General features: G+C 36.8%; 1 protein-coding gene across 1 annotated transcript in view; it reads left to right on the top strand.

The window, feature by feature from the left end:
* Window positions 1–25,403, top strand: part of LOC113504659 (BMP-binding endothelial regulator protein) — a 43,024-nt gene that overhangs the window by 13,654 nt on the left and 3,967 nt on the right. The window contains exons 2-5 of the mRNA XM_026887080.1: window positions 2,513–2,684; window positions 7,448–7,548; window positions 21,362–21,632; window positions 25,136–25,345. Of these exons, the coding sequence (XP_026742881.1) occupies window positions 2,597–2,684; window positions 7,448–7,548; window positions 21,362–21,632; window positions 25,136–25,345 (670 nt within the window). The 5' untranslated portion in view covers window positions 2,513–2,596. The remainder of the gene's footprint in view (window positions 1–2,512; window positions 2,685–7,447; window positions 7,549–21,361; window positions 21,633–25,135; window positions 25,346–25,403) is intronic.

Here is a 25,403-nt window from a genome sequence, read left to right as displayed (position 1 = left end):
ATAATTTATTAATGCGATTTCTTTGTATAATTAATACACCGATAGCTATAATGGTGAAGGCCGAACATTTTTAGAATATTTTCTTTCGATGAGAGTTAGGTGAGTGAATTAAGTTTAAACGCGCTTTCATGATGTGCTATGTTCAGTATGTACCTACTTGTAACTGGAAAGCAATGATGAAGATCGGTTATAAATATGATATTTGTTATAAAACATTTACAAGGAACGTCGTGTGGGACTTTCTTTTTGCAACAGTTTGCGGGTTGCACAACGCATTCGAGGAAGCATTCCATTGTGAACAATGTCCACGTATGAACTAATCGAATTGTATCAAATGCTTAGCACGGGCTTCCAGGATCGCTCGGTTGCCCACTCGCCTCGCCTTCGGGGAACCCGTTGACTCCCGGCCTTTCAGTCAGTTGCCTTCACATGTCTTGCGCGATTGGTCGGCCGCCAGTGTGATGCTTTCCAACACACCACTACGTGCCATGTCTACAGATTTGAAAGTTAGTACCACTATCATAACATTTAGTATCAACACATGTGAACAGTGCACGTTTTCTACAAAAATCCGTTGGCTCCAGTCGAGTGGCGAACATAAACAATTTATCGTTCTATCTATGATTAATGTAAGTTAAATTGTAAGCGGGCATTAAGTAACAAAGCGTCCACGATAACATTACATTACAGTATGCTAATAATGTGTTTGTTATTCTTGTATCAACTTAAACCTTTTTATTGCTTCTATTGTCCGATCGGTATTTTCTCGATTAACAACGGGATGATTGACATGTTCGATAAAAAATAAAACAATACTAGTGGCGTATGCGGTCGCTACCGGCTTTTATCCGAGATTCTCAGAGACTCTCTTGCCATTCATGTTTTGTTGACTGATCTCCACAAGTCTTCTAGGAAGCAGCTGATTAATGATGACTGCTTGTTCTAGTTTCTAAGAAATCCTACTTCATTCTTGACTTTAAATTGTATAATGTGCTTTTCCATTGACAAGTTTTTCTTCAAAGCTTGTTTTTCTTCTGTTCGCTTATGCTGCAGGAGTCGGGTTTTGACGGTTAATAACTTATGTTACGTACTTGAAGTATGCAGGGTTTTATAATTCATTTTAATTTGATGTTTTCTCTATCATTTCAATTATGATTCGTTAGCTTGTTCCGTGTCAATAAAACGTAGTTACGTTTTATTTGCATTCTAATGCCTGTGTTAAGCGATTCAATTAAGTTTTTACGTGTTTTTTTTTGTAAAGTGTGCCTAAAACACATTACTGAGGAGGATCTGAAACCGGAACTAGTGTAATTGACAATAAAGCGATGAGGTAGTGAGTTGCGAGTGACTTCGGTTCACTTGGACCACTCGATCGCCGTGTAAACGCACTTAATATGAACCACTTTTTGCTTCTCTATGTTATTATTAATGAATAAATGCTATATGTCCGAGTACTCGAGGTCAACGTACGTGCGGAATGCTGTAAAAAATGCGTTAAGGACATCAGCCTTCTATCAACTGTAGAACCGATGTTACACTATGCGCGGGGTCATTAATTCTCTCATTAGCTTTGAATTATTAATTAGACCAAGGTTCGCATGTACGCTTGCCGTGATTAATTTTATACGAGTTTATTTTCTCAGCTAAGTTTTGTAATACTAGATCTTATGAAGCAGAAAATTTGAAGGTAAGGCGAGAAAAGGAAAAAAGAATTGGGAAGATTAGAAAACAAACTTAGATACAAATTTTTATTTTATATCAATAATTCAAATTGTTTTTAATAATTTATATTAATTTGTACGTGTAGAGACTGGAGATTAAGTACGAAACTACGAGGTAATGTTTACGCATAATTTATGATAGCAATAACTAACAGGAAATTCCTAAATATTCATTAGTCAATCTTCATAAAACATTGGCATATAAATATTATTGGATTTTGTGAAAATAATACATATTATGATTCTGATTACTCGATGTCACTACAGATATATAAAAATGCGTAAACAAAAGCTTTAGCAATATCCAATGTATGCAATATCCTTGAATGGTGACAATTTTGCTCATTTAGTCTAAGGATATGTTTTCTTTTATTTTTATTTTTCTGACGTAGTTTAATTTATTATTCTTACCTGGTTTACTGACGTGAAGTGGATATTCTCTCCATTCTACCTTGCTTCAGCTTAATAGCAAACACAGTCTCTCAAAAATGCCCTGTTAGAAGAGCTCAAAGATTTCAAGTCCTGGCTACTTATATCCTAGTTTAATTTAAAAATCAAAATTCTTAATTTGTAAATATGTCTACAGATAGGTATGATGGGTAGTAACAGTAGCAGTGTTTCCAACTATGTCTTGTTTTATTGCTTACAATTTTGAGGGAGTTGAAGCATGCAGTTAGAATTATTGTAAAATTACATTTTTTCCAATAAATTACAAGTCTTTTACATGCATAAGCAAATCGGATGCATTAATAGCTTTATAGTTTATGAATGTTTGTGTTGTGTTGTGTCAGGTGTTGCGGTCGTGTGGCGTGGCGCTCGAGTGTGATGCGCGGCGGGCGGAGCGCTGGTCGCCGGCGCCGCGAGTAGTCGCGACCATGCGGGGCCGAGCCGCGCGCGCCGCCGCCGCCGCCCTCATCGTCTGCTCGCTTTTAACTACGGCACACGCCTCATCCGCTGTCATCAGTAAGTTGAATATATAAAACATTTGATTTGGACTCTCTTTTTTTATAAACGACGGTCTTTCTAAAAATAATCTTGTAATCGAAGAGAGAAGTCACAAATTCTGCGGGGGGAAAGACTAGACTGCCAAATTGATGTGAGCTAAGGATAGGCTATATGAGCGATAGGCTCCAAGGGCACACAAGCAATTTGGCATAATGTCGTAGGCCCCTTAGATGTTCAGGGTTGCGATAGTTTGTCCAGATATTATCATTCCTGTTGGACTATGCGAAGTATCCGGACACTTAAGAACAGTGTGAAAGACTTATACTTTGCATAGGATACTTAAACCTCAGAATTTAGAAAGGCAGGTTTTCAGATTAGCTTAGATGAGACTGCGCTTAATAAAGATATTATTTCTAAGTTTCTATGAAGAAAACATAAGATCAAAAGGCGTTGCTACATTTGATAACGCCATATGAAAGTAAACATGTTACCTAACGACCAACAATTGGCTATACATAACATATTTTATTGTTCCACTATATCCTACAAACAGGTGACAATTAAGCCAATTACTGTAGCAGTGATTGTTACAATATAACTCACAATAAGGTTCGATGTATCAGTTGCACAAGGCACGACAATCGTTTCCTTGCGAAACCTCCGCCGCAGCTAGTTCTCACATTGTTCACACATTCGTTCGCCACGATCATGGCGGGCGTAGTGAGAGCACGATGTATAAACCCTTCGAATAAAACTTTGATTCATATTTTGACTGAATTTTAATATAATTTAAAAATAAGTTTTTATTAAAACATGCTATAATATAGTGTCTCAATCCAGGGTGTTCTACTTTTACTCATTGTAAATAAAGCATTTAGTTTCAAGTAACTTCTAATCTTTCCTTCATACTCAGTCACTTGTTTGACTAGTTCAAGTTGTGTATCAATTTCGTCTGGAATTCGTTCCTCGAATTATTATACAATAATAAAATAAATGTAGGTATACACACGCCAGTTATATAGGTAAAAACGCCTAGCAACAAGACAACCTATGTATACGATTTATCTTGAAGCAATGATTTATTGATAAAAAATTTAAATTAAGCCACAAAATGAAAGGAATCGTGGCTAAATAGAAAAATAATGATATAGAGATGTTAGAAGATTGCTGGTTATTTATCATGAATAGTTTATTATTTGCGTAATAGGCCTCTACGACTTCATTAGGCTGTATTCAGAAGCCATTGAGATCAAATTGATAATCATAGTCGGTTTCAGGGGCTTATATGAATAGGTGCTTAAGATAATATTATCCCTAGGCTTAGAATTACTATCGGCGAAGGCGGCAGGAGCAACTTTCTAAAAATTATTCTCATCTAGCCTCCATTAGGTATTGAAATGGACGTTAAGTGCATATCTTGTAATCGCTTTATGGATATTTCGCGTATACCTTAAATGCATGAAACGTTGCAATTAAATCGCGTGTAAAGTGTTTAAAGTACCGTATATTTTCGTTATTTGCATAATTTGTTGTCACTTAACCGGAATAATAATATAATTTAACCGTTAATGTTTTAGTGGGTACTCTGTAAGTAAAGCATATGTTGAGGGTTTTGTGAGCTTATAAAAGATTGAAACTTTTGTCGTCCGAATTCGAATTCACAACATATTGATATTCAGTCATTTTACAAAATACGTAAACAAATAAATACCGTAACACGTCAACATAATATGTTACCTATTTGTTACAATTCAATTTCAATATTAAGATATACTGCTTTAAACAGTTACCAAGAACTGTAAACGTATTAGCTAGCTCAATAGATTCGATTCTCAGCCCTTGCGTAGATTTAGACGAGATACATACTGATGAGATGTCAGAGAGGCTGTTCATCAAGCCGCTCCAGAAACATAAATCACGAGAACTATCTGTATCTGTGTCCCGTTGTTGGTGTATTGCCATACGTACGTAAATTGTATCAAGGTGATTGCAAACACGATATTTCTATATCAAAATCTATAATACTACGTACTGAAGATTCTGTTTCATCATCGGTCTAGCCTTTTACCAATGATGTTGGGGTCGGCTTCCAGTCTAACTAGATTGAGTATTCTATTTACAGACTGATTTTGTGTTAAAAATGCAAGTTCTACAACAAAAGAAATTTTCGTAGACCTACTACGAGATTACGTAAAAGCTCTACGAAAGTACTACAATCACAATATTGTTACGATCATGTGTAATTGTGTTTGTATATTGTAGAAATTTGTTATATGTTTTGTATAAAAGGGTTTATTTTTCGTCTGACCTCGAACTAAATGTATCGACTCCTAATTGGGCCGAGAGGCGATCTGTGCATTACAATATCGTTTCTATTAACCAATCGATGTAGTGGATCAATCGAGCAATTATCCCGGCACCAGAACATCTAGAGGACAAGTTCAGTGTCACACGACGACAAATAACGACACTCATTCACGAATAAGGCGCTCTTTTAAAAATTCTTATCTATGCGAACCAAATAATGTCGCGAGAGTCACAGTGAGTAATCACGTTTAACCTGGATGTATTCAAGGGCCAAGCTGTGACGATAAACACGCTACGTCATACTTATTTCATCACTTTTTATTTTCATCGAGAAATTTATTTTCGGTTGAGCGTCCAGACAAGAATGTCCAGAATGCAGATTACTAACAACGGTCACGTGACACTAGGACTATATCTCACGTTTTATTGTAAAATAATAATAAAAGAGCTTTATATATATTTCTTATACAATACGAATTACCTACCTAATTTGTTAATTTACAATCCAGCAAATTATTTATAAAACCGTTTACCTTGAAAACCGCTCGTTGCTATGAGATATGATGAAATGTAAATATACTGCGTGCCCACAAAATATATAAGGCACAGCCGTCCATCGTCGTTCACACAATTGAATTGAATGGGTGCTTTATTGTTGCTAAATTAAGTAGGTATTTAATTGGAGAAACAATGCAGTAATATCGTTCAGGATTAAGTGGTTTCATTCGGTCCGAAAATAGCGAATTTAAATATTAGCCACGAGTAAACATTTGGATAGGAATTCTCGAAGACGAGCACATATTAATTACCTACAAAAATATTGACGCGGCCACGGGACAGTCGACCGGTGGCGCCCGCGATGGCTACGTAATAAGAATGCGGATCCGTGGATTTAAATCAAGGTAACATGTGATCAGACGGCCACGACATCGACACTGAGGCGCAACGCCGATGTCATCCGTACGAAATTTGACGCGCCGCCATTATCAACAACAAAAATATTATAAGGGACTGTTAAATTCCATATTTATTATCAGCATCTAGGCTGTGGAACAACATGTTTGTGCAGATATTACAATTATTATGATAACCTCATTGAAATTATTTTTAACATTCCTCGTAAATTCCTACCTAATTTAGCATATAATTATACAATGTTTTCTTCGTTAAAACATTAGGCAGTTGTATATTTTCGTGAGTTATAATATATGCAAGAATTATGGTTGTATTTATTTTTTATGTGACCGTTGTATATGTTCCGATTCCGTAGACAATATTTTTATTCCCGCGTTTCAATAATAGCTCTCCAATTACATTGGAATTCGGCATCATGAAGGACGACAACATTTGATTAAGTTGCTCTATCAATTTATCTCTCTTTTGCTATTAATATTATTTACAATTATAATCAATTTGTTTGACGTAAACATAATGTCAGTGAATTTACTTTACCTTATTATAATTTTAAAAGTACTATTACTTTCTTAATTATCATTTGCTTAATTTCAACAAATTCTGCTCTCCTATTTTAAACATCAATCTTTTCATTTTCGATTTTCGTTCCGCCTATCAGAATCGTTCTATAAATCTGTATGTACTAGATTAATTTCGTGACCTATTGGTGTATGTTTTGCAAATTGTAGTGCGGCAGTGCATTGCTATATAGGACAGTCGTTTCCCACGCATTTTGCTCAAACCGCAGCCTCCTCGCTGTTCGTGGTCATTCGTACGACACTTGTCAGGTACAACATGAATGGCAGAATGGTATCTTGCTTTTGCTTCTCACTATATTTCATACCTGTCACTCCTGTCAATAGCATGTCCAATCTGACACTAACTGCAATTACTTCACAATTATTATGATTCTCTTCATATCATTTCAGGTCTTTTGCTTTTTGTTTCTTTGTTTGCTGTGTGTGTTCTTTATGATCCCTAACTCCGTAAAGATCTTTTACGATTTAATTGTCTAAATCACTAATTTTAACAACATAACTAATTTAATTGAGAAACTGATTTGATATTTCGCTTACGTTTACAATTTAATCGATACTTCAACCTGTGAATACTAAGTCAGGTTCAATTACTGGTGATAAGTAAACAATCAATCTCGACAAATTTAGATGTCAGTACTCAGAACTGAGCAGTTTTTTGACCTTACGAGAAGTATCTACTCATGAGTCTATCTCTTTGCTTCTTCTCTATTCTTACCCTTAGCAGACAGAAGCGAACAGTATTATTAAAGAAGCCTTTCGCTTCATCTACTGTACTTATGGTCTTGTGGTGTGCAATAAAGAATATTCTATCTATCTATGACCATATTCAGGTGCTTTCATAATTCTCCTATTAAGTGACCTTTCAATTATTCCACTTAATTTCACAGTTCGTCTTCTACCAAATCTAGAGATTGACGACCTATGACTGACAAGACATTATGAAGAAATAAAATGTTATATATTGTTATGTTGCCATTACAGAAGGTCAGCGGGCGCCGTGCTCCAACGAAGGTGAGCCTGTGAAGCTGCAGGACGCCAGGCTGGAGCAGGACTGGAGTAGCTGCTTCCGTTGTATTTGTAAGGTAGGAATATTGTTTTGAGATTAATAAATAGGTATATTGTGCTAACCTCTTTAAGTGTTAAGTCCGATGGAGCTGCAAAAGAATTTAGTTAGGTTTTTATTAAGATATCAACGTGTTTTTTAGTTTACTTTCGGTATATCGCAAGTCAATTATATGATAAGATATTTCCGAAAAAGTCCTTATAAACATTTTAATATACCAGTTACATTCTGCACAGCACTATAGTACACAACGTACTCAAACTCATTGGGATGTATAAGAAGTCAAGTTTTTAATACGTCGTAAAACTTATTTCAATTATCTCACACATGACACTAAACACTGGGCTACAAGTAGTCCATTAAGTACAATCACACTTGTCCTTGCCACACATTGTGTAACATGCAGTTGTTTAAGCTGTACGTGCCACGTGGAGGTTTTCCATCGTTAGCTCATAAACCATGTGGGATAAACACGCCACCAGCTTCATAAAACATTAGTACCTGAGTATATTTTTATCCTAATGCTCATCACGTACGCAAAGGGTCTGAAAGACCAACGACCATTAAGCCGAAGGTTAACCTATTTGCAATTTGCCACCTTTGATTTATTCAAATTCCAACGTGATTGGAGTCGTGTTTTGCGTACAGATACGACGATATTAATCGTTCCACACGTGCTGGAAAATCTAATCGAGTGTCGGGAGACGTAGTAGCCGACTAACTGCCATATTAATCTAGCAGTGCTCTGCTGGGCTACAAAGACGCCTTTATTTTACATTCAGCTCAACTTCCTTCGAATGGTGTATTACGTGTGTACTCAGTACTCATGTGTACCGCGGCTTATTGAATACAAGTTCTTATCTTATCTGTCTAGCCGGTTACAATAAAATACAAGTTAGATCGGTTTGAATGCTTTTCAGATAAGCTTTAGTGAAGCTGATAACATGATCTTTTATGTATAAGAGCCGTGCTTTACGAATGGAAATAGATTTTATTAAATTGCAACTTGAATAGATTCTCTTGAGGTATAATGTATGAGAACTTTTATGATCAATCATAGAAAGTGAGAAGTTTGTATACTGTACAAGAAACCGGTAAATACGGTAAAGCTTGGTCTGTGTTTAAATTAATAAACATTGTACCTATAATTTATATCAATCTTGCATTCATATATTCGTATTTCAACAGCCTAATCATCTGACTTGGATGGTAATTGGAATCGGTATCATTTGACATTTGAATCGTTGAGAAAAAAAAATTACATGATTAGGCCATTGATTAGAAGAGTCACTCGGACTTAATAAACTTTAAAAGTATGCCCAATATCTTATAAAACAGAGCTTAATCATTTAAAATTGCTAGTACGTTAAGATATTTAGCATTAGCATAATAAACATAACATGTAACACTTAAATCACTTGAAGCTTTTTCGAAGATTTTTACATAATACATGGTTCGATGAATCATCGATAAATATCACATATTCCCTAAACGTACTTAGTAACAGCACTACATCAGAAACGAGTTCGCGTTTATCGATATGTGCGTAACTTGTTTAGATGATAGTGCTGTTAAATAAATGCGAGGTGTGAAATACAGCACTCGGGGTTCGTAATTGTCTGTGCTTTACTTAACGAACGTTTGTATGCTCACCCGGCGACCACTGTCACCAAATCAATTTATCACGGCCCAAGTATAGAATAATAATTCAAAGTCGCGCGTGCGCCTAACTCGCACCTAGACAATAACTAGCCGTTTGATTAGGGGACATTTTTTCTTGGAATTTTTAAACGTTTAGTATTATGTGAAGTGTATTTTAGAATGGTTTTAAAAACGGTTTTTTGATACCTTTGGGAGGTCTCTTATTTCTGGGCTATGTAGAACTTGTTTGGTATAACTTGAGGTCAGGGCGTCAGGATGTTAGTAAGCACATAGAAACATCCGCGATTATTATACTGTTTCGTTATCATAATACATCTTTAAATATTCATGTAAACACCTTTTTTTTATTTAAGGATTGACAGAACGTATTTGTTCGGGATTTCTGTTATTTATCTCTTTGTAAAGTTTGGTTGTAAATCGATGTTTTCATAAATTGATAGTACTGGTTACGTACTCTACGTTGTACGTACGGTGTGGCGGTGCTAATTGTTACTGCAACTCTGTGACGTTTCCACATGCTATCGAAGGACGAGGAAAATAACCTGTTAAATATACAATATGTATTATATCTACATAGTATTTACACCATACTATATGCTTAACAGGTTAGATTTTTTATCATGTTTTGGAGTTATTTAGTCATGTCATCATCACGCATGCCTTAGAACTATATGAGGCTTGAATTAAAATGATTTATACAAAGAGATGTTAGTTATGTGGTGCTAATTGCGAGTAATGTGTGATGTCGGTGGTGGCGTGCGGCGTGGTCGGGCGACATGCGCACGCGCCCACGGCCCGCTCCTGCCGGCCGCCGCCTCGCCTGTCTGCGCGCTGCAAAAACTGACAATGCGGAACCTCTTGACAAGCACTGCGGCACAGGAATCCGACGCAACTGTTCCTTACATTCCATTATTATTTATCCCCGACCGCATTCTTCAACTTAGATTTTTATTTCTAATATCACCGATAAAATCCGCCTTCTCAATAACGTTCCAAAACAAAAGTTTGTGACTGGTATTTCGTAGAAGAATAAAAAGACATAATAAATGCGTTATCGTTGCACAGCTGTTGGCGGCGACACGACATCAGTATGTATGTAGGAACACCGAGTACGTAGAGGTAGATATATAATGGTATTTCCCAGCCGATCTCACCTCGTCGGATGACTTGCGCGGAATTCGAAAGCCCCTCGCGAGATTTATCGCTTATTCTGAATTAAAATATACATTTGCTTACTTAATGGGTGTTTTTTGACACGCGCCACGTAGCGACTACGGGACACAATCGACGCTGATGGTATTTTTTATGATTTATCGTGTTTTGGACGTTTGATGAAATGTAGGCAGCGAAGGTTAATTGCGTTTTCTTGTATGGTTGCATTGGCAAAGTAAATATTCCGTGTGGTTAAGATTTAAGGTGGCCTCAGTATAGCGGCGAGCGTCATGTTGACCCGAGGGTGCCATTAGTCTTGCTTTTTTATACAAACCAGTAGCCGGTTGATAGCATCTCGCAGCTCCCGCGCACCGCTTACTTTAATGAGCCACGCCATTTATCGACGCGAGGATTATGTGCTGCGCCCGTACCAATGAACTTAACATCATTATGGTTTAGGAAGTACGCCAGACAATCCAATTTCCTTGCCTCCATAAACAAAATGGAACCATCAAGAATGTGTGTAAACTTAATCTTTGCATCTACTATGATCGAAAAGTCAATAAATTAGCGACATACCAAGCTTGTGATCCAGTTTTATAATTAGCATACGAGATTTTAGATAGGTACCTACCTACATAACTTGCAAAGCTATGTTTATGTGAATAGTTTCACTGGGTATTTCGTCAACCTGCAAGTGTTATTGAAGACGTAAGAACGTTACCTACATATAAGTGACGGTTACTAGGCGTGTGCCATTTGAAAGTTGAATTTTGTACAATTTTAAAAGCTTTAAACCTGCAAACTTCGTTGGCAATAAGACATTAAGTACAAAAAAGGGAAGGAACTTGTTCAATTACTGAGTTTGTTGGCTGTCGTAATAGGTTTACGAAGTTGTAGCTGTCACTGAACAACATATATCTTAAAGCATTCAATGTCCGAAATAATTGGAATTATAAAGTGTCCTAAAAAGCTTTCAAGGTATCTCAGAGTGGTTTCGTACAGTTATGATCATTGCTGTGGGTTCGTTTATCTTAATTCTGTTTTCACTCCTTAGGGCTGTGAAAATGGACTCTGAACAAACAGTAAAATACTATCCTGCGTAATAGCAGCTCGGGAGCTCCTTCATGACAATATAATTGAATCTTGCTCTGTAATTCCAAACGCCTGGCAGGGTAACGCGTCGCTCCGACTGTTGCTTGATAATTAAGTAATGTTACACGAGTGGCTATTTTTGCCCTGGCCCTGCAATCTATTAATATCTCATAAATTGTATTTTATAGTTACAAGTAAATTGCTAACTCAAGTACCTGTAATGATCGTACGGCGTTCGATTCGAGCCAGCAACGGCGGCGGCACCCGACAATGTATTGAATAACGAGAGATATTTTAAGATTATTGCTCATAATTTCAAAAACCTTGTTATCTGATGTTTGATTCATAAGTTATTTACAATGATAATGATGTTTTGGAAGTTTTAAGTGAGCGATAGAGTCCGGTAATAGATAATGTTATCTGTACGTGTTGTTGATCGAGGATAATGAGTTCGTAATCGTGTGGTAGCAGTGCACGTTGGGTTTGGATGTGAAAGTGGGTGTGCGGCGGCGGGCGGAGGCGGGCGCGGGCGCTGAGGCGGGCGCGGGCGCAGGTGGCGGCGCGGGGCGGCCGCGGCGACGAGGCCTTGCCGCGAGCGCGCGCGCGGTATGCGGTCGCACCGGTTCTTCTAGCAACGCGTATTTTTTACACGCCACACATCATCGACATTGTTGTTATGTTTTGCTATGATGCAAAAAAAAATCAAGTTTAATTCAGTTGCAGGTATTTACACGGACTTTGAGCCGTTATACCAAGAATCGAGAAGAGCTTTTCGTTCCATATCCGCATCTATTTTAATTATCAATATTTACAGTTAGTTGCTAAGTCGAACCTCCGTGATTAATATGACCTGAGCTCTTAGTGCATAGTTGCAGGATGAGTCATCTGCGGATGGTTTTTGTAAATTTCTTTTTCTAACGCCTATGCTGCGAACGTTTTTGTAAGTAGATACACGTGTATAAGGACCGGTTAAACATCAATCAATAAGCCTATTTAATTTGTTCAAAAGCAAAACATTTAACATTAACAAAACATGGGTAGGAACTGAATGTTTACTTAGCTATTGAGTGAATAGATAAGATGTTGGAATCGAATAAGTACGTATATCAAAGTGGAGACGAGGCGCGTGTCGCGCGCAAAAAATCGGTGTTGTGAAGGCGCCAGCGCGACAGCGGCGCGCGCGCACCCACACGCGGCCTTGCGCGCGCCGCCCCGGGATCACTTACTTGCCTAGATACAATTACAGCTTATAAGTACCTGCCTTTAAATGTGTATAATTAGCACTCCATTCTAAACTCGGTAAATCTACATAAAAATAATTATATCAAGGATTTTGTTCTGATTGTACTGGCGTTGATTGTCACTTGTCTGGCATGCTGCAGTGGCGAGCTTTTGCTGCCTTTTTAGGAAAGGTATTGATATTATCGTTTGTCATTCAACACTATTATTTACAGCAAACGTGCTTTACAACTGAGTGGGTTTTGAACTGGATAAGTTTCGTTTTCCTGCTTTATTATTATGAAATCCTGTGTTACGTAGAATAAGATACCGAAATGTTGGTATAACTCAAATCATTCAAATTTACTTTTTCATTGCAATCAACTTCTAATGTCACGTGTTCCATATCTTTGAATTCTAATGTATTGTCTATTCTATGGTTAAATCATCATCCTAGCCTTTTACCAAATTATTGGGGTTTGGCTTCCAGGCTAAGCAGATGCAAATTATTACCAGTGTTTTACGACACGGTTATAGTGGGCAACACAATACCCCTTAGTAAGATTGGTTGACAAACTTTCTAGCTTCTGACTAACTGTAGCGACTGTCAGCGATTTGTTAATAACAGCCGGGACCCACAATTTGACATGTCTTCTGAAACACGAAGCAACTCTGTATAACATAGATGGTCTCCCATCCACGGACCGCCCGTACTTATCAAGCTTAGCTTAACCCGTGATCGATTAATTCGTGCAGTTGTAACTCAGCCACGAGCTCCTCCTGTAGTTGAATATATCGTGTTATCATTTTTATTTTTTATTATGAGTTTCTGCTCCGGATTTCGAGTACAATGTCACAGTATTTCGTTGAAACGTCACTTCCCGCATTTGATAATGCAAGCGTCAAATATCCTCAACGCTTCCTGGAAATTTGCGCAACGAAACACGTGCCACCTTCAAATCATAATTATTTAATACGTAGTACGTTTGTACGGAAATTTTCCAAATAAATAAATTAATATTAAATAGCAGCTGTAATCTTGGAATAGGAAAATAATATACTAATATCACTGACGCATGAAGGTATACTATTAATTTATTATAAATGATTAAATAGTTTCTGAGAAATTCCTGGAAAATAGAATAAAATTATTTACACCGAGTTAATCATTTTTGTAGAAAAAATAAAACTGACCTTTTCTTAACCGACTCCTCCAACTTTGGATAGAAAGAAAGGGAGTTGTATTTTTAACTCACTAAAACCCACCCAGGTTGGTGTACCTAAAACTATATTTCATAAAGAACCCTGGATTAGACATTTTAAATTGCCATTACATTAGACGTGCTTATTAAGAAAGCCGCAAAATTATTCCGCCGCCAAAAGATCAAAATTCTCAGCAAACAATAGAATATACATAAAAATTTTAAACGTAAAAATTTTCGCATTCAGTACTCGCATACAAACATTGCAATTTTACAACGCTTTGATTGTAAATAGCTCAAAGAAGCACAACAGATAAGGACTGTATTAGTTGTTTAGAATTCTGTAGGTATAATGCTTAGCAATAAACAAAATAGAGTTATATAATGATATACAGTTGCTAGCTCATTAAACATATCTTTATGATGTTACATATTGGCTATACGTAGACACGTAACATGCACGCGTCGACATCGCATGACTGATATTATTAGCTTTTTAAAAAAATCGTTTTTGTTTTCTTGATAAGATAAATCTATATTTTTAATTTTGTTGTATTCATTGTAAAAATCTTGTACAGTGTATTGTAATTTTTTTCCCCATTATGAAATAAAAATAGATCTTTAATACATGTACTTTAAAATTGCACCATAAAACCATATTCGGTTCGAAAAATAAATTTTCTAGGCGAAGTGCAATCTTATTATTTTTTATGTTCAATTCTTCGTGCAGTCAAATGTAATAAAAGAAAGAGGTGGTTAATTAAAAATATATTTTATCTCGATAATAACTTCATTCGTTCTGTAGAATAGTTTGCAATAAAGATGGCGTATTTTAAACATAAAAAAGGCCTTCCAAAGAACATTTCGCGCCCATAATCGCTGGCATATCTTTAATGTATTCCTATTGGCGAGTACTCGTGTACACCTGCCACCTAGTGCGTACGTGATTAAGCCGAAGTGTAATTTCATTGAAATGCTTGATAATTTCAATCCGCAGTTTCTTAGTAGTTATATCACAAGAAATACTGGATGTGCTGTATAAAATGTGGACGTTAACATTCATTTAAAATGTTTATCTCTTAATTTACATAATGGAGTCGCGATCTACACAGACTGCTCGGGGACGTAACACACGCTGGTTCTCGTTTAAATTTATGTTAAGCACCTATTTGGTTGCTGATTCGCGATATTCTTAAAAGTACATAACATACATTTGATTTTTAGATAAAACCTTTTGTTTCCTTATTGATAGTCCAAATTTAACTACATTGTTAGCAAAATATAAATCGGTTTCAGTAAAATTGATCAAATTAAAATAACTTATTTGAAGAATTGCAAATTAAGTTAGGGAAGGAAAGTAACTTCACGAATAAAACGCAAGCTTAAAACCAGGTAAATAGGTAACCTTTATTGCAGAGAAACATTCTATCAACCCACACGCATTCCACAACTTGTTTTACAAACTCAAGTAAAAGTGTTCAGTACAATTTAAATGAAAATTTACACGATAATATCAAGTATACATACGTAAGTGACATGATTTTATTTTTCTTAGAATCAGATATCATTCCGTAGAACTTCGTAGCACTGTCGTAGATCCTATCTCTGCTACCACTCTACCAGCGCTTCAGCCCGACTTATCGCGTCGTGTGAGTGAAACGGTGCTACGTCCACTTGAAGCGCTATCTCGCTCTTCTCACAGTTCTCTTCAACTGCTCATAGGTTAAGCGTAGATCAGATTTTACTTATATATTCCTTATCATCGTTACAAATAATTGATTTGATTGCAAGATTTTCTTTCATATAAAGTGTTTAGTGATGTTTTCGGCGTGTTCACTTTAACTGATTTGATTATACTATCTGTGACATAAATATCTTATTTGCGATCAATTTACATGGCAAAAATATGTCTAAGTGCGCTGATAATAGAATACGGGTACATGAATTAAGGCCGACCTTCTACTCTTCTTTGAATTTCAATGTAAATTGTTGTGATAGCGTTTTGATACAATATCTAAGAACTTCAGAGGTATGTATTGAGGCAGGTCCCTTACGAATGACGTAAATGAAGTAATAAAAAAGTCTTCCTGACTCAACAAACGTAAATGTTAAGTAATCCGCATTCTTCAGATGTTTCAACAAGACCTAATTTTGGTTCTGTATTTATTTTCATAGAAATAAAAAACTATTTGGATCTTTCAGTATTTTTGGTAATTCAATTAATCAGTGACGTAGAAGTTAGTTAATTTCGAACGAATAATTTAATAAACAAACGAATCGTTGTCTGAACCCGCCTACGGTTAACTCAGTAACCCATTTTTTAGTCTAGTCTTTCGACAAGTCTAGTGCGGAAAGATAATCAGGTGTTACATTCAACATTAATTATTTCTTATTTCCAGACGGTAATAAAAACACATTGCTAAGAATAATATAAGACTCGTGGTGTTTGTATTTCAAACTACTTCAATCTTCTAGCACTTTAAATTCTTTCTTTAGACTGCACACGAATTACTTGAGTATCATTTGTTTTTCGATCGAAAGGAGACTTAAATATCCCATGTTTCGAATTAGTTCCTGCTAATAGCTTTTAAAAATAATATGGTTCTGTATATCCTTGAACAATTCTTCAAGATTTTATACGATTTGCATGACACATGTGGAGTCAGGAGTGTAATGCATGCCGCGGTCGCCAACAGCCTGTCTCTTAACATAATAGACCCCACGTTCCCTCCTTCCTCCGTAATCTATTCATGATGCACGCGTCCAGTATATTTGCAATTGAGACCACACGGAAACTTGCAAATGAAGCGACTAACGAGTAATGGCGATTGCCCAGGTTGCCAGCCTAATTATAAACACCTGGCCACTAAGAACACTGACCACGGTGCACACTTCAAACGATACGATGAGAAACCTTTCTAATTCATTCAACAAAAAGTATAATTAACTAAGGATTTAGGAATAATTTATTTCGGAGACTTCAAAGTGTAAAGTACTTTATTTCATACAAACATAGCCTATATTATTAACTCATTTCTAATAGAAAGGAGTTATATGATTCCGAGAAAATCTTCGGTAAAATATATATAAAATATGTGCTAACGATTCCAGAAAGCCGTATATAATTTTCACCTTAGTTACGTACCCCAATTTGTCTAACCAAATCTGTGTTCATAATCTGTTCTATTTTGTTCGGTGCCTACACATTATTTATAACAAGTAATGGCCAGTCGACAGACTAACAGTTATTATACAACGTGTAACGTAAATATTACGCTATTTGAGGGTGATTTCAAAGAGAGCCGCACATGAAATTCGGTCGAAGTATTGAAAAGCAATAAACAATGTATCTGAAGCGACCTCGGTACTAGACCGTTTTATTTGAACTAAAAAATTAAGAGGGCAACCTCTTTTGTTCCGTCCATTTGTCTAAGTGGCTTCGACTATTAAAGCCGGTGTATGCAATAACATTAATTTGTATACACGTTCGCTGCAGCTCGTCCAACAATTTATCATGTTTTTATTGTTGACTATTTTACGTACAAATATATTTTTATTAAAACTGTTAAATCCTCTTTACATTACGACTCTACATAGCACACGCTGTGTGTCTGACATTTATTGCAAGTATCTCGTTGCTTACACTATAAAAATAACAGAGTCATTTATTTCTTTTAGTATGAGCGGTATAGTATAGACATTAGTTTCTGATGTTTATGTCGCAGTTTTCTGTCGTTTTCTACCTGAGTTCAGATAATAATTTACAAGATAGTGAGGTTATAAATAGGTGAGAATTATTATGTTCTTCTGCTTACTGATATAGCTAAATTCCGTCTCATTCATAAACATGTTCATTCATTTTAATGATGGATTAAGATAAGGCAGATACGAGGTAGGATCCATTAAAGAAATCATTAATTTACTTGATAAAATGTTGTAACAAAAACTCTAATTGTTTAATCCATGGGACTGTTTGCCAGTCACAATAGCGACAGGAGTTGGTTACACGGCATACAGTCACGAACTTAGCTCCTGTGTGGTAGACAAATGATTTAAAATCTTATGAGCTTCAAAATAAAGTTTGAAGTTCTTCAACGCGTCGAGGATAGCTTATACATGTAGTTGCTATGTTCCCAATGACATACGCCCGTTCCACTCCACAGTGTCCTTTGAACCATACAAATTAGGACGCCATAATGTTTGGTGATAAAACGTTTGATAAGTTTACAGATTTGAGCAAATATTAGCCTCCAATATTGATCATGTCTGCGAGCTTACATGCTAACAAGTTGCTTGACTTCTTGGATGGTTCAATACGGTTTAGCAGTTCCTAGAACAGTATAGACAAATTATAGATTTATGATTTTAAATGCTTTATATTTTTGAAAATTATTTAAATTCACTAAAATATGTTTGTAGAGTTTCTGTTATGCATATTAATCTCGAACTTTTTGAGTTTTAAAGTGACTGTTAAGCTAACATTTTGCACTTTTTCATGAAATTTAAATGGAATTCTCTTGTTCTTTTGCTAGTATGTAAATACAGCGATGATTGCTAGTTGTCAACCTTTGCGACGATCGTAGGGGGATAGTGACATAATCATAGCCTCGCACGCATATTTTTGCGTTATTTTCGTTAACATAGAAGCAAATAGCGTTTTTGTTTCTTCCTTGACACTTTGGGACGTGGTAAAAAGGAGACATAACGTTTCAACGTTTTGAGGCTTATTTTTATCGTTATTCGCAGTTGCCATTATTTAACTCTGCACTGTTGTACTTGTAACAAAGAAAAAGGGGCTAATTCGATGTTTTTTCAAAGGGTAGCCAGTTAAGAAATGTAGATTCCAACTAGCTTCAAAAATGACATTTCAAACCTTATTTTATTTGCAGAATAACTTATTTTTTAAAAATTACTTTCCATACTTCCAGAATAACTTATTTTTTAAAAATTACTTTCCATACTTTCAGAAACGACTTCTAACTAAAATTCAAAGGACGGTATCAACAAACAAACCTTAGCAGTAACGTTCTGCTCCATTTGACACAAATTAAAACGAATATCAAACGGTTACGATCCCTACAAGCACATACATCCATACACCGGCGATACCTACGTACACCGAGAGGTTATTATGTAGAAAAGCAATTAACATTGACTCCGACTCAGCCACGTGCCCATGCAAATGCGTTTTAGAACAAAGACTCATAAAATAACGCATACAATAATTACGAGAATGCTTTTTGATCTTATTATGGACGAACATGCTTCATGAACTATTAGTACTTAATCATAATATTACCGTTACGTATTAGATAACGCTAATTGTTGTTTTGAAATGTAATAATTATACATTTGTTAATATCAGTTCCGTTTTGTATTTCTAATCAGTCTTTATATTCTCTGTGACTCTTTTTATTGTTCTCGTGCAATGTTGGATGAATCATTGCATTCCTTTGCCAGTGTTAGACAATATGACCGCAAACGTGCCTCCATTATGTAGCTTGCTTACAAAAATTGCATAAACGTATTGTCATCTTTTGTGAAAGTAAAATGAGTTGAGTTTTGTTTGTTGCTTCACGACATTGCGTTGACATTACAATTAGTTTTGTTTAGATATTTATGAAGTGAAACGTGTCCAGAAATATAACAACAAAAACATACAAACTTCAAATAAAATCTACTAAGCCAAAGTTGATCACTTTTTATGTGAACAAATAACAATTGTTTCATGTTAAAGAAAGTGCCAATAAAATCGGTTCATCCAGTCCGAAGTTCTGAGGAAACAAACATACAAAAAAAACATAATAGACACGAAGAGAGAACCTCCTCCTTTTTAGAGTTACTTAAAAATGTTTTTATCACCAGGCTTTTATCTCTTTAATAAAAAGATAAAGAAAACACATAGGTACATACATACAGAGACATATGAAAAAAACTCTCTTTTAATATCCTGAATTCGATCCTACGAACCCGACTACACAGGTCCGTACATTGAACTACTGAACATACGCGACAGTCATGTGCAATAAGTAATTATATTACTCACGTTTCTCATCTAGAAAATTGGCTCCCATTTATAGCTAAAATACTAGGGTCGTATACCGTCCGTAGCCCGTCCCAGAACATTAAAAAACTACATAAAGTAAAACCAATCTCTCTGTTAGTAACTACTTTACGAGTAACTGGCACACTTATTGCGTATTTCCATTCCCGTATCAGCATAGCAACCGCATAAAAGATAATAATAAAAATAAACAAAACAAAGTGCCAATAAACTCCGAAATACATTCGGTGCATATTAAAACTGGAAGGACCTGAAAAGTATGCAACTTTTTCCTTATCGAATCATTCATATTCCATAGTAATTTTGCTTCGCTATTTTACCCTTTAGCTGCTAAACCACTATACCAACTTTGATAAAAATGAACGCTATAAGGCGATCTTTCCATCCACAGCCAAACGATGATCACGTCAGTCAACGACGATTTTTTTATTCATATTTCCTAATAAATTATTTATTCATCCAACGTATGTTCAGCGCTTAATCAGCTGGTTATTCGTATTTGTACCAAAAAAAATGTCTACATTAAAATTAGTTCGTCACCAGATACCACCATCCGGTCATTAGCCAGCCAATTTTAATTAAGCTAGCGTATAATTGGTAAAATAATGTGATAAAATTTATCATTTTATAGCTTTGCTACTGTGTTCTGCCGGTCATTATTGTATGGACATAGACTTCGTAGAATTTATTTTCTATTGTCAATGTAACTGGCGACAGTAAAGACTTATGTAATTTATTTACCGGCCCTACAGTAAATTCTTGAGTAAAGGTTTTACAATTGTACATCGGTGATGGATGCCGACACAAATGTGAATACTGAGCTACAATTAGCTAATACTTTATTATTACATTATTCCTCTTTGATCGTGATTTAAACGCGAATACTTACAGTTAAACGCAGATTACTTATTGATTTTATAGAAATAAATGCCAATTTTATTTACGCATCAATTTGAATAAATATCTCTATTAGACACTTAGACGAGTGATGTTAGTATAAAATATTTCTTAATTTGAAAGATAAGAGTAGATAAATAAAAACAGAGCTTTCAATAAAACATACGACGAACTGTAATCAATGACTTGCAGATTCGCTGAGTGTGTACTAAATATTTTATACAGTTGCTTAGTCTGTATTAAAAACTAACCAAAAACGTTTCTCGTGTTGATAGAGACGAAGCATTTACTTACCATGTGGTCACCTTGAACTTCGTATATATCATCATTAGCAACAGTCATTAAATTTAAGCTGCCTATAAACCTACTTCACATTTTAAACCTTACAGTAACAAAAATTGGTACAATTAAATTTAGGTAGTACTTTTAATTGCACCCATTCCAGCTGCTTCTCCATTTGACCCTAAGATTGACTGGCAGATAATGCCTTGCTGCCTTCAGTAAAAAAAATAAAATTAACAAGTTATCAAACTTATTTCTAGAACGGCTTCGTGGAGTGCCGGAGTGGTGTGGAGGAGTGCGGGCAGATGGACGACTGCGCGGTGGTGATGCCTCGCGAGGGTTGCTGCGCGAAGTGCAAGGGTTGCTGGTACAACGGCACGGAGCACGCGTCACACACCGACTGGAACGAGGACAACCGGGTGCTGAGGTGCGAGGCCGGTGTCATCACTATCACCAAGCCCGAGTGCTACGTGCCCTGCGATAGGCCCAAACATCAACGGCATACGCATTATAATTGCCCAGTTTGTGATGGTGAGTTGGATTTTCTTTAAGGTAGTTGTTTAGAAATTCGATTTGTATTTTGAACTAGAACAGAAGAGGCCCATAGTAATTCTAAAAAAAGAAGTTAAAAGTTTTGTTTAAGCTAAGTTTTCGACGATTAAAAGTCCGTTTAGTTATCTACGTTGTTAGAAACGGTGGTTTTTGTTCTCTTGATTTTTAAATCCACAAAAACAATTTATAAATCGTTAGACAGCGATAATGACTTAACAACTTCCAAAGTATTTTACGGCAACTTTTCCCACCACAATTGTCGAGTATCTGCGTTATTCAACTCACATAATTGGAGAGCGGTGCGGCCGCGCGGGGGCGCTGGCGCAGCCGTGTCTCGCGGCGCGCATGCGCACAGGCCCACCCAGATGCGCGCGCCGCAAAAACAACCACCATGATCCCACACAAAAACAAACACACGCCGCCACGCGAACTTAATAAAACCATAACGGCAAGCAATTTACCTTTGCTTCCAAACCTTAACAAGTTTATTAAATTCCATAACAAATAATAGTAATTTACAAGATGACGACTCGATATCGCTTTTGAATATTGCCGACACATTCCAAACTATCGTTTTATTGCCTGTGTTTATATTTTATTAATTACCCGCCAGTCGCTAAGCGGGGAGATCAAGGAATCATCGGACGTTGCACCGCGCTTCGGAAATAGAGGAATTAATAAGGTGTTCTACCATCCACCTGTTCTCTTCGTGATTCTTCACACATGTGTACTGAGATACTTTGTAGCGACAATTCGCCCACACACCTCACGAACTTACCCGACATCGGACCACATAACGTGTAACGTGACTTAGCAACGTGATAGACAATGGACAACTCTGCCATAATTCCAATCCCGTTTCTAGCTCCATACCGAGTCTGAGATGACTATTACAACAACAGAATAATTTAGTCATCTACTCAATGTAATTTAATATATCACATACTGAAGGTTACATTACAAGAAAAAAAAACTCGTTAAACAATTATTTGCTATTCAATAAGGCATGCGATGCGGTATGTACATAGAGGTGGCGCCAAAGAGTAATTACACTGTACGTGGATGCTGAATAAATAACGAAAGCATTTAAAAGCGTACATGTAATAAAATCCCAGATCAAGCGCGAAGTTGTATCACAAAGCTTTGATTGTTGATGATTTTTAGTGGTAATGAAAACAGAAACCAATTTTTGAAAAGTACTTTCTTAATGGAGTTCGGGATTATTTTGAAATTGTGTTTTGTTCGCGGACCACCCGAGACGCGCATTTCGCGAAGCCGTTTCCTCTATCGGATACCCACTCTATAACTACAGACAAAGAAATTGACAACGAAATAAGGTCTTATTATAGTCGATGGGGGTTCGTTAAAATTATATTTGTGGTGGTCTGCGAGTCTCCCACGGCGTTACGTCTCTATTATTGTCCATAAATCAAAAAGTTAACAACCTACTTAAAAGGTTGGGGCGGGTGGGTTTTTGTGCGGTGGTCAAAGCGGCCGACGTCGGCGCGGCTGCGGGAACCTCGACGTGTGCCCTCCGTTTGTTTGTTTTACGATCCCAACACTGCATTAGATTTTTTTCTCTTACTTGTTAATTCTTCACGATTCTTTTCTTATCAACATGGGAAATGTTTTTTATGGGGCTTAAGTGAAAAGTGACGATTAGTGTATCTACAAGTTATCGTTACGTTTGAGAGCTTGACCGAAAACAAATTAAAGGTGTTTCAACACAATTGTTTATTTTTACACAAAATAAATAGTTTTTAATACACTGCTCTTATAAACAAAAAAAAAGTCACAACTAAATAAGAAAAGATAAAAGTTCAAGAAATATTGAAGCTCATCTAAATTCAAGCGTTGTTTCTTAAACCGCGGATTATTAGGTATGCCTGTGACAGCGACCTGAGAAATTGAAATAATTAGCCTGTGAAGTACAACCGGGGCGTGACGCGAATGTTAAATAACATTCTTTATGACCATGCAACGTGTTATCCGAAATACAGAGGAATATATCGTGGTTAAGTGTTTGGGCGTGCCTGTTCGTGCATCGGGACCGTAAACTGTGGGCAGGCACATCCTTGCTTTCCAAACTTATTAATATTTTCAGAATTGCTTGTGGTTATGATAATGAATTAGTATTATCTCAAGTGGGTGGCTTTTTAATGAGCAAAGACGGCTGTGTTTGTTTTGTCTTGGAGTACATCATTTTGAGAGTTGTCTTGTATTTACTTCGTCTGAATCTTAAAAGGATTTATCGATTTCCTGGTGTAATTAATTCTGTAGGTATATACTGAGCCAAATAAAATCTCATGATTAAATTAACCTAAAGTTAACAAAAAAATAAAACTTTTAACTACTTCTAAAGACCGATTCATATTTATAATGCTACAATAAAATCTAACGAATACAGAACATTACACAAGCAAGTTATTATCCAACAGCGCGTGTGTTGGGGGGCACATTGTATGACAAAGCACATCGCTCATATAAACTGGCGATGAATACTTAATTGTTTGTCCACAAAAGGACAGCCTACTTTGTGTAGTCGTCTCTAGTTTTACGACAGACACTTGACCGTTTTCATTGTCACAATTATATGCGGCGAGGCGGCGCGCGGCGGCCCAAGCACCGCGCCTTGAATCGAATGTCCGTGACTGTTGAATGAAACGCATTCTAACAGGCAGACAAATAAATATTAATATTGTACTGAAGCTCTAAACTCGGTGCTTTATCATTTCAAGTGACGGCCTGAGTACCGCACAGTTAGTCAACGCGTAACTTGATTTTATGTGAATAGAAAACAACGCTGGAGAGCGACTCTACATTCTCTTACCATTAGATTTCAATTCTTAATGGTTTATGTATTCCGTTCCTTTATTCCTTTGTAATTGGAATCTGCTTACAAATGAACTAGATATAAATATGGTATCATTATTCATTACGGTAAAGATTGGAGTAAAAAGCAAACAGCTTGCGGAGGTGCAATGTTTTAGATTATGTTCTGGTTAGGAATGTATAATTAAATCGTGGCCTCGTCAGGTCCGTGGAAGGATGTGTGCACCTCCGGGGCGCGGGTCGTGCGCAGCTGAGCGGTCGCAGCGGTGGGCGCGCCTGCGCCGTGTGCGGCCGTCCGCGCTACGTCATTCATTAGCCCCTGATTGATTCATCGTCTACCCGCACTAATTTATGGAGTTTGCGCTTTGTCGTAGTCACTGCGCCGCCAGAGGCCTCATTCCCATTTAGCGAACAATGGCAGAGATTTTTGTTTTAAGCTTTTACTGCTAATCTACAGAGTTTGTTCCCCTAAAAGGATTCTCTTTTGTATTCATTTATTTGCCGGGGGATCGAAAAGACTTTTAGCGCTGCTATAAATTGATGGTAATGAGTTCGTGTATAAAATGTTGAAAGAGTCGAATCTTGATTTATGGTTTGGTATAGCCTTGGAAAAGTTAATTGTTTATGTATTGATTTCTTTTTGTATCCAGAATGCGTGATAAACGGACAGCGTGTTTGGGAGGGTCGCGACGTGCGCATCCCGGAGGAGCCGTGCTTGTCGTGTCGCTGCGTGCACGGCGCGCTCTCCTGCGCAAAGCGCGCCTGCCCTGTGCTGCCGTGCTCGCGCGCGCAGCAACACACGCCGCCCGGAGAGTGCTGTCCCCGCTGTACTCATCCCACGTCCGATAAGATCCTACCGAGTAAGTTGGTGATCTCATATCCTTATGTTAAAATGAAGACCCTTAGAATGATGGTATT

This window comes from Trichoplusia ni, chromosome 22, assembly GCF_003590095.1.
Source record: "Trichoplusia ni isolate ovarian cell line Hi5 chromosome 22, tn1, whole genome shotgun sequence".
NCBI lineage: Eukaryota > Metazoa > Arthropoda > Insecta > Lepidoptera > Noctuidae > Trichoplusia > Trichoplusia ni.
Note: the sequence above shows the minus strand (reverse complement) of the source record. Positions and strands in the feature narration are given on the sequence as shown.